Consider the following 10063-nt stretch of genomic DNA (forward strand, 5'->3'; position numbering starts at 1 on the left):
TGAACCTCCTGGGTTAATTATAGGAGGCATGGTGGACTGGTGATCAGTTAAGAGGCTCGGCTGCTAATGAATGATCGGGTGCAGAGGGTGGGGCTGCCTGCTTCTGGAAACATTGGCAGTTTCTGAAACTCCAGGGGGCAGTTGTCTGTCCTGTAGGACCCAGTAAGTTGAAGCTGACCGACTGACCAGCCTGGGTGTGTTCATTGTATAAACTGGGAAGAGCGTGTTAGGTCACTGGGCACCAGACCCGGCTCCACACAGCCCCTCCAGAGGGCGGTGGCCTCTACCCAGTGAGCGGAGCTGTGCAGGCGGTGACCTTGGAATCCCTGCGTGGAGCCCTGGGAAGCCAGGCGTGGCCTTACTTCACCCCAGCTGGTATCCCAGATGCCTGGTCTCCTGCCTGGCACTGCCTGGCACTCTGAGGGCAAGTGCCCCTTCATGCCTGTCTTGTCTTCCAGCTCTCCCACCTTGCCAGCCGGACCCCAGAGCAGTCGGGCGCCACATCTTCTGAGAGCCTGCAGTACGTCGGCACTGAATGAAGTCACCACTGGGCATGTGGGATCCTTGCGACTGCCAGGTGCCATGGAGCATGAAAGGCGGCACAGCACTGCCCGTCCCCCGCGCCCCGGCTGCTCCCCAGCCAAGGATGCAGACCTCTCCAGAGAGCAGCTCGACATGTCTGTGCTCCACATTCCAGAAACACCCTCAGGTCCTCCTGCCCCCACGCACCTGTCATCCCTGGACCAGGAATCCATTGGCCACCCCAGAGACCCCGAGCCTCCTGGGAGCTTACCCATTGACCCAGCCCCAGAGGCCCCCACCTTGCCTCCTCTCCTGGTGCCCACCCAGAATGGAGCCCTGGGGCAACAGGAAGACCATCTTGGTGACAGCCACACACTCGCCCCTGGAAATGACCCTCTGTCCCCTGGAAGGACCTGTAGCCCAGAGTCGCCACTCAGCTCCGCCTCTGGGCAGACAGGAATGGAGGCCTGCGGGCAGCTGCAAGGCTCGGGCCTGTGTGCAGATGAGGTCCACGCAGCGGGCAGAACGGACATGCTAGAGGCGGGGCCGAGCCAGGGACTCCTGAGGCTGAACCTGTACACACACAGTGTGCAGGGCTTGGTGTTGGCCCTGCTGGCCGAAGAGCCACTGCTAGGGGACGGCCCAGCCATCGAGGAGGTGGTGAGTGACCCAACACCCCAGCCCTCCTCTTCCTAGCACTCTGGATGGGGGTGGGGGCAGTTGGCTGGATAGGACCTGGCCATTAGCTGGGCCCTTGGGGTCCACAGGGATCACGAGTGCCTTCCTTGGGGTGTCTGAGGAGAGTGCGTCATCCAGCCCCCGATGCAAAGGTGTGCACGGCGAGCTGGGCCCCAGGGCCCTACAGAGGCTGTGAGCCCACCAGTGGCACGTGGACACAGGCCTGGCCATGGTCTCCATGCTCCAGCTGCTGCTCGTCACCAGCACCAGCCAGGAGCTCTGGCCTCTGACCACTTGCACTGAGAGTGCTGGGGCGGTCACTGTGACACCGACTATCACCCTCCTCTACAGCCCATAGCGACACCTATTGTCACCCTCCTCTCTGCAGACCACTGCAGCACCCTGACTGTCCCCCTCACAGCCCACAGAGACACCGAAGGCCTTCATGCCTTCCTGGAAGCAGCCTGCATCACCACTTGCCCTTTCCCCACTCAGAGCACTCTGGTGCTATAGCAACAGCCTGATGCTCGTTGGCAGGAAGCAGAGCAGGTCAGGATTGCTGTAGGGCACCACGTGGGTGTCCTGGGGTTTGCTGAGTTCTCACTTGTAAATCCTGAAGGTTCTTTACCTGTCTTATTAGTATGCCTGTCTTGAACACCTGACCTTGAATCATCATTGAGAAGGGGAGGCCGCCCAGCAGCCTCCTTAGCAGTCACTGTTCTAAAACTCCCCTGTCCCAGTGATCCCAGCCACAGACCCCAGCGCATCTGCTATGGCTCCTCCTTCCCCTCACCCTCCTCCCCACATCCTGAGTGAGGATGCTCCAGCGGCTCCTGCTGGTGGCTGCACGGAAGGGGCCCTGGTAGTGCAGAAGGTTCAGCTGTGGGCTGTTTACTTAGAGGTTGGAAGTTCAGACCCACCAGCCTCTGGGACAGGTAGGAATCGACCTAGCGGCAGTGGGTTTTTGGTCTGTCCTTCACAGCTCCAAGCCTCAGGCTTGACACCGTGGAGGTGCAGGGTGTGGGCGCAGTAACGGGGATCTAGTTGCTCTCTCGACCTTTCTTCAGCGGTAACGAGAAAGCAAGGGCCGAGCATTCTGCTTCAGCTCTGTGCCGCATGGCATGCCTTGCTCCTGCTGCTTTAGGCAAGACCTAGAGCAGCCCTCCCCCCCTTTGACTCAGAAGGAAATTCAGTGGGGTAAAAAAACGGAAGGTCGTGCAGGTGGTAGGTCGAATTCGTGTTTGTTTTTTCCTTACATGGTCTCCCTTGCAGTGGTGAAGTCAGAGGTTCAATCCTGTCTTCTGTGGCTCGTTGCTGCATCTCCAACCATTTCATTTGTTTCCCGCGGGGGAAGTCGGGGGTGGTGGTGGTGGTGGTGGTGGTGGTGGTGAGTAGCCATTAAGTCAAACCTAAGTCTGACCACCTTGGGTAGATTCGATTCTGACTTCCTGAGACCCTGTAGGACAGGGTAGAGCTGCCCCTGTGGGGTTCCGTGACTGTGAGTGCCTCTTTATAGGAGTAGAGAGCCGGAGCGCCTGGCAGTTTGAACTGCTGACCATGTTGTTAAAGCGTAGTTTTAGGGAAGAAGAACCCATTGTCTTTTCTAGCCAGAGGAGGGGTCCCCAACTCCGGTCGGCTACCTCTTTTCAACTGACTTTTTCATCAGACGCAGCAGCCGTCTTTCATAATCCAGAGAAGCCATTCATAGCCCGGTGCCACCAACTTGTCTGTAACATACTTGACCGGGTTTCCCAAGAAGCTCCCCGGCGCTCACAGAGTGGGACCTACAGTTCAGGTGAGCCGTGAGGTTCCTACCTGCCAGCATCTAAGTGGGGCACCCCCCTGGTCTGGGGCCAGGGCAACAGCTGGGACTGCTCCGGAGCAGCAGCCCAGCTCCCACCAGGGGGCAGCAGAGAGCCGCCAATGGTGCCTGCTGGCAGCCGCCTGGAGACCACTCCATGTCAGTGTGAGTGCGCGCCCGCTTAAATTACAAGCACCCCCCAACACCCCCCCCCCCTTGGGAAACTTGTCCTTCTAAGTGAATGTGCATGCTTCCTCTGCATGTCGTGGCCCTTTGTTTGAGGAAGTCTGTGAACTGCCCCAGCTGATTGGCGCCCTGGTGGCAGAGTGGGTTACACTTACGCAGGTCAGACACCGGCCCCCTCCCCCAGCCACCCCTCCAGGGAAACCCACAGGGCCAGGCCTACGTGGTCCCATAGGGTCTTCATGCGTCAGAATTGATTTGATGGCAATGTGTTTGGTTTCATTGGTTCATTTGGAAGAAAAGCCAGCAGTCGCAGGTTTGGAGTGGACACTGGGGCAGCTGGACGGGAAAGGTCGTGCCCGCAAGCTCTTCGGGGCTGAGGTCTTCCACAGAGCAAGCTCGTCCCCCAGCCTTCTAGCTAGCCACCAAGCCCTTAATTGCTACACCCCCGAAGGGGCTCGCACTCTGGAGGAGTGGGGATGAGAGAGGGCCCTGGTGGCATGGTGGGTTACAGGCTCGGTTGTTAATTGCAAGGTCCACTCCCAGAATATTTTAGAGTCTCAGAAACCCACAGGGGCAGGTCTGCTCTGTCCTCTAGGGTGGCTATGAGTCGCAGTCGGCTCAATGGCACCGGTCTGGATTTTTGGTGTGTGTAATAGCGACAAGCTGGCAAACTGCCTGTACCATTCAGCTTCATGCAACTGCTAGGCTCTGCCGTCACGCGGTGTAAAGGAGCCCTGGGAGGCCGTAGCCAACAGCCGTGGGCACCTGCATTCCGCCCACCCTGGAAGCATGGGCATGGAAGTCGGACTTTCAGATAACCTTCATGTGTCACAAAGTGTTTTGATTTTATTCCCTCACCATTAAAAATATGAAAACGATGCTTAGGCCACAGGCAGGTGACAGGGTGGCTCTGGCCTGTAGGCCAGAGTTTGCTGAACCCTGGGGGCCTGGGGGGCTTCAAAAAGCTTGTGGAAAATTTTCCCACTAACTTTTTAAAGCCCCCTGGCATATGGCGTGGTGGATTACCCACAGGGCTATTTGTCACAAAGTCAGCAGTTCGCAAACACCAGCTGCTCCAGGGAGGAAGTTGAGGTTTTCCACTCCTGCAGTTACAGCTTCAGAAACCCTGGGCTGGCAGCTCTGCTTCATCATCCAGGGCCCTAATGAGTCAGACTGACCTGCAAGCGACTTGCTAAATGAAAGCACTTAGCAATTTTTTAAAAAGCCCCCACGGGGCCTGACCTAACAGCTCCTGTGATTGACTGACTCTGATCCTCATTGTTCCTTCCCCTGGGCACCAGCTTGATGACTGGTACCAGGTCCCTGCAGTCCAGATACTGTGCGCGCGCGCGCACACACACACACACACGCCCTGTCCACACAGGCTCATTAGCATCTGTTAAACTAGGTGTTAATGAGGCTCAGTGTCAGTGGCGGTGCTTGTCTTTCCTGAACCAACAGCCTTTTACTGAACCTTCTGCCTGCACCTCCCCTTTAAGCCCAAGCGCCCCTGCCTGTTCCTCTCCTGCTGCTGTAGCAGAAGCACCCCGGGGAGAGGGGGGGTTGTCTGACCAACAGAAGTAACCTCTCTGGCAATCACCTGCAGGAGGCCGCAGGTTTCCCAGAGCTGGCCCTGGAGGAGGGTCTTGGTCAGCATCTCCTTGGAGAGCTCCATGTGTCTTGGCCTCCAGCTCTCCTCCCCTGTGTCCAGGTCCAGGTGACGCCCTCCATTCCTGGCTCTTCTTTCTCGGAGGATGGAGGTTTCTTCCTTGCCGCCATACATAGATCCTTTGTTCTCTTGGGCTGCTAACCGCAGGGTCAGCAGTTCAAAACCACCAGCCACTCCATGGGAGAAATTTGAGGCTTTCTACTCCCATGACAGGTTACAGCTCTGGAACCCTCAGGGGCAGTTCTGCTCTGTCCTGTAGGGTCGCTGTGAGTCAGCATTGACTCGATGGAGTTAACTCGAGTGAGTTGGTTTGGTTAGTGTTATTCTTGTGTAATTTACCCTGGGGACACTCTGTTCCCACTGTGCCAGGGTGTGATGGCAGTAAGGGCCCTGCTTAGCCCCTCCTGTCCTTTCATTGGCTTGTCATGTCAGAGGGCATCTGCCAAGCCACTGAGAACCACGGCCCAGCTCACGACAGCTCCTAGTGTAATTAAGCACGTGGCACCTCAGCCGTGTTCATTGTCATGGTCACTTGATGGATCTTTCTGGAACGCATCCTGGGAGCCAGGCACCCCGCAACAGATCTGTGTCAGGGAGCTCGACCGATTCCAGCTTGCAGCGAGCCTGTAGGACAGAAGAGAGCCGCGCTCTTGGGTTTCTGAAGGTCTGAGTCTTGGTGGAAGCATGGGGTAGATTCGGCGATGGGGAGAAAGAAAGAAGGCAAAGGTAGAAAACTGTTTCAAGGGTTTATCTCAGAACTCCCGGGCCAGGTTCAGGGGTCCCTAATGGGGGCCAGAGAAGTCGCTCCACCCAGGAGGGACGGAGGGAGGGGTACAGAGAAAGGGACAGGAGCGTCCTGGGGGGCCGAGAAGTCACTGCAGATGAGAGGTGGAGAGTTTTTAGCCTGGGTCTGGGGCCAGGGAGTAGCTGGGGAAATTTTCCACTGGAACTTTGATGTCTGCGGATCCGGGGCTCAGCAACAATGTTCAAAGTTCTGTATAACAGTCGCCTTCTGCACCGAAGGGGTGGGGGAGGCCTGGCCTCTCGCAGCGTCCGTGCAGTGTTCCCACCAGCTCCGGGCATCTCTTTGCCCGCCTGCCCTGCTCACTCCTGCTTCTGCCTGACAAGAAGCAGACACTGTTGCCTTTCTCCCTGGCAGGGGCTGGTGGTTAAACTGCTGGCCTTGTCGTTAGCAGCCCCCTGCCTAACCGCCTGTGCCAGCAGGCCTCCAACAGAAAGAGGCCCAGAACCAAGCCTTGGGGTCAAGCCTCTCGGCTTGCGAGTTCACTTCGGAGACGTCCAGACAGAACAGCCAGTGTTGACGCCGTGCACAGCAATGACAACTGCAGCGTAGCCTGGGAACCCGCCCCGAGGTGGTTCAGCTTCCTGTGGGGCTGGCCCCAGACACGTCGTGGGGCCTCTCTCCACGCAACGCAACCTCACCCAGTTATGATTCACAGAGACCCTGCAGGACAGATTCCAGCTGACTGAGCATATCTGAGGCTGTCCATCTTTACACAAGTGGACAGCCTCATTGTTGTCCGGAGGAGTAGCTGATGGGATTGAACCACCAACCTTGACGTTAGCGGTACAGTGTCCGGGGCTCCCCTGTTCTCGTGCTGAGGCCCGAAAACCAAAGTCCTTGTTAGGGAGTTCATTCTGACTCACAGTGACCCTCTAGGATGGCCACTCTAGGATGGAGCCGAACTGCCTAAGAGAGCTTTCAAGACCTGATCTTGACAGGAGTCCACAGCCTCAGCGTCTGTGGAGCGGCTGGTGGGTCCCACCTGCCCGCCTTTGGGTGACCAGCGATCTCATCGCCGTTGGCCACGTCACACAGGGAGGCCTCGCCGGCAGTACTGTGTCAGGCCCTCCACTCTGCAGCCGGTACAGGCAGGGCCGCCAGCTGCCTTTTCGCCGAGGGTCACTGGCCGTGTAGGTTCCTGAGGCTGCGGGAGAACATTGCTGGGGCCAGGCCTCAGCAGAGCTGGGGGAGCCACCGGAGCCCCAGCCTGAGTCTGTGAGGGGGAAGAACGTCATTCTTGCTGTCCTGTGAGGTGGAGTCCCCAGCCACCCCTCCTCAGGGATGGCTTGTCCAATGCTTCCTGTAAAAGAGCGTCCCACGGAGGCACGCCTCTCACCTGTACCACCCGGTGCCCCCCTGCTGCCTGCCAGAAGGTGTTCCACAGCCAGCCTCTCAGCCCCTCCACAGCCTGACCCCCCGGTGTCCTCTCCTGGGGCCTCATGGTTCCTGCACGGGGAAGGGCGAGGGGGCGGTTGGGCCCACGGTCCCCTCTCGGGGCAGATTATCACTGTGGTTCCTCATGGATGGGACCAGCGGAGGGCATTTTCTTTGCTGCCTTTTGTCTCCCTGCTCATCTGTTTTGGTTTCCTATAAAACCTACTGCCAACAAGTCAATTCTTGAATTTAAGGGCAGTGAGGAGTTAGTTCTTGGCCCAAAATGGTATAAGGGGTCAGAGGTCACATACCTAAGGCAGGGACCTCTGGAAACAAAGTGGAGGGAAGGCCCAGAGGTGTCATCTTGGAGGCCTGACCCTCTCTGCCCACCCCACCCCCACCAGTACCACAGCAGCCTGGCTTCCCTAAATGGGCTGGAGGTCCACCTGCACGAGACGCTTCCCAAGGACGCAGCTGCAGGGGGCGGCACGTACAACTTCACGCACTTCGACAGCGTGCAGAAGGTGCTGACAGGTGAGGCCTGGGCGCGGCGGCCTCGCTGCAGGGGTGGGAGTCCCCAACCCAGCTGAAGCCACAGATGAGGACTGGCCTCAACCTGGCTGATGCTCTCTGGTGACAGGGGCAGCTGGACTTTGTCCAGCAGGCTCAGTCTGTCTCCCAGAGCCATGTGGGCATGTGGGAGCCCCTGAGGCACAGAAGGAGAGGAGGACTGGCCGTCATTGTTTCTATCTTCCTTCCAAAGCAAACCTGCCTCCGGTGGCCACAGCCCAGGACCGCAGCTTCCTCCAGGCCGTGGGCCTGATTCATTCCGACTTTGCAGGGCGGCCTGCACTGTACGAGGTTACTGTCAGGTGAGCCCCTCCCCTCTCCCCCCTTGCATGGCTGGCTGCCTCTGGTCAGAGTGCTACTCAGTGAGGGGGACATTCCAGCCCCCCACGCAGGACCCCTTTCTCTGCTCCTGCTGCCCCTCATCGCTGCTGTCACTCAAAGGCTCTCTCCTCCATGGTCTCTGGGCCCCCCTGGGTGAGTGAAGGGCTCGCTGCCTGTCCACCACTGCCATCAGCCTCCCCACAGGCACCGGGCTGCCGTCTGAGGGCAGGTTTGTGCCCACAGTCCCTGGTTTGAGAACTGGTTGTGTTGGTGTATGTGCGTGCATGTGTTTGTGATTGTGTGTGTGTTGTCTATGCCTGTGTGTGTGTCTGCATATATGGGTATGTGTCTGTGGGTATGGCTCTCTGTATGTCTGTGTGTGTGTGTGTGTATCTATTATCTGGGTGTGTGTCTGTGTGTTTGCATGTCTGTGGGGGGGTCTCTTGTGTTTCTCTGTGTTTGTGGGCGTGTCTGTGTGTATGAGTGTGTGTGTTTGTGTGTGTCTATATTTGTGGATATCTGTCTGTGGGTATGGCTCTCTGTATGTCTGTGTATTATCTGTGGGCACGTGTCTGCATATCTGGGGGTGTCTCTGTGTGTCTCTCTGTATTTATGTGCAGCTCTGTGGATGTGTGTCTGTCTAGCTGTATGTGTGTGTCTGGTTGTGGGTGAAGGAGTGGGTAGGGTGCCTGTCCTCGCTCCCTGAGCTCCTGTGACCCTGTTCGCTGCCACCCCACCCTCCGCCCCTGAAGCTGAGAGGATTTTTTAATGGTGGTGAGATTCCTTAGGATGGGGACCCGGACTCGGGCCCTTGCTGAGGTTCAGTGACGATGACTAGCCCGGCAGTGGCCCTCTCTCCCTACTCCCCATGGCTCTGCCCCACTTGCCTTTGTCCTCTCCGAGGACACGCAGAGTGGCAGCGGTCACATAAGCCAGGTGGGCCCCTGAGCGCATTGAGGCCCAGTGGAGGAAATGGGGTCCCCCTCCCCACTTCTATGGAAGGAGAGTCCTGGGAGGGGCCTCCATCCCCAGACTTACAGGGTCCAGGGAGGAGATGACTTGCCAGGCCCCACTGAAGTTAGAAATGGGCGGGAGTCAGGTGGCCGCTGGGCCCCAGAGGCTGTTGTATCTCTGGGTTTCTGTTTAGTAACTTTATACCCCTACATCCTGGTCTGACCGCCCCTGTGTGGACAGACTGAGACACACACACCCCTCCACCACCATCACGTGGCCTTGCCTGGCCCGTGGCTCAGCCCTCACACCAGCCTACAGGCTCTGGATCTGACTCTGGCTGCCTTGGCCACCCAGCATCTGGGACACTGAAGCCAAGGCCCCCAAACGTCCTAGAATAAGCACCCCAACACATGCAGCACCTCAGCTCCCAGCAGGGTGAGAACTCACGGGGGCCTTTGGGGTGTGGTCTGAGGCGCAAGGGCAGTGCCCACAGTGGTCTCTTCCTCCGCAGGAATGCCTCCACGGCTGTGTTCGCCTGCCGCACCCCTGCCCAGGAGACCTTCTTCCAGCCCCTGGCCTGCCCAGCACGGGGCTCCGGCTTCCCGAATCCCCAGGACGGCGTGTGCAGCCTCCCCAGCCGGGCGCGCCAGAAGCTGCTCAAGCATGGTGTGAACCTGCTCTGAGCCAGGGTACTGGCGCAGGAGGGTGGCCCCATTGGACTTTTCTTTGTGTCTTTTTTTGAGTAGTGTTGCGTGTGAGGTTTTGTAACTACCCTGCAGGTCTGGGGCCTGTCATTCTGCAGACTTGGAGCTCAGGGCCTCCTCGGGCCGGGGCACTAGACCCCATACCAAAGGGGCAGGCCATTTGGCCCTCTGTGAATAAAGCCTGGGCCCTTCAACCCCAGTTCACTCTGCAAGGGGCTGGCCCATAGCGACCCTGCAGGACAGTGGGACTCCTTGGGTGTCCTGCGGCTGTCCATGTGTACGGAGGCTGAGTGCCTGCTCCTGCGTGACCAGCTGAGTGCACAATTAACTGCACCGCTAGGTTCCCTTGTTCACAGCCAGGAAACTGCTTCGGGGGCCACCCAGCAGGGGGCAGGAAGTGTGTGCCCAGGGTTTGGACAGAAGGCCGGGGGCTTTTCTGTGGTGCTGTGTGAATCGCCAATGACGTGACTGAGTTGTGA

The 10063-nt window shown here is 58.3% G+C and overlaps 1 protein-coding gene across 2 annotated transcripts in view; it reads left to right on the forward strand.

Annotated features, from left to right (window-relative positions):
* HPS4 (HPS4 biogenesis of lysosomal organelles complex 3 subunit 2) overlaps positions 1 to 9796 on the forward strand; it is a 30439-nt gene extending 20643 nt beyond the window's left edge. For both annotated transcript variants that reach the window (XM_075535129.1, XM_075535130.1), the window contains exons 11-14: positions 459 to 1182; positions 7440 to 7569; positions 7799 to 7907; positions 9392 to 9796. In XM_075535129.1, the coding sequence (XP_075391244.1) occupies positions 459 to 1182; positions 7440 to 7569; positions 7799 to 7907; positions 9392 to 9563 (1135 nt within the window). In that variant the 3' untranslated portion in view covers positions 9564 to 9796. The remainder of the gene's footprint in view (positions 1 to 458; positions 1183 to 7439; positions 7570 to 7798; positions 7908 to 9391) is intronic.
* The last annotated feature ends 267 nt before the right edge of the window (positions 9797 to 10063 follow it).

This window comes from Tenrec ecaudatus, chromosome 16 (assembly GCF_050624435.1).
Source record: "Tenrec ecaudatus isolate mTenEca1 chromosome 16, mTenEca1.hap1, whole genome shotgun sequence".
NCBI classification, from domain to species: Eukaryota; Metazoa; Chordata; class Mammalia; order Afrosoricida; family Tenrecidae; genus Tenrec; species Tenrec ecaudatus.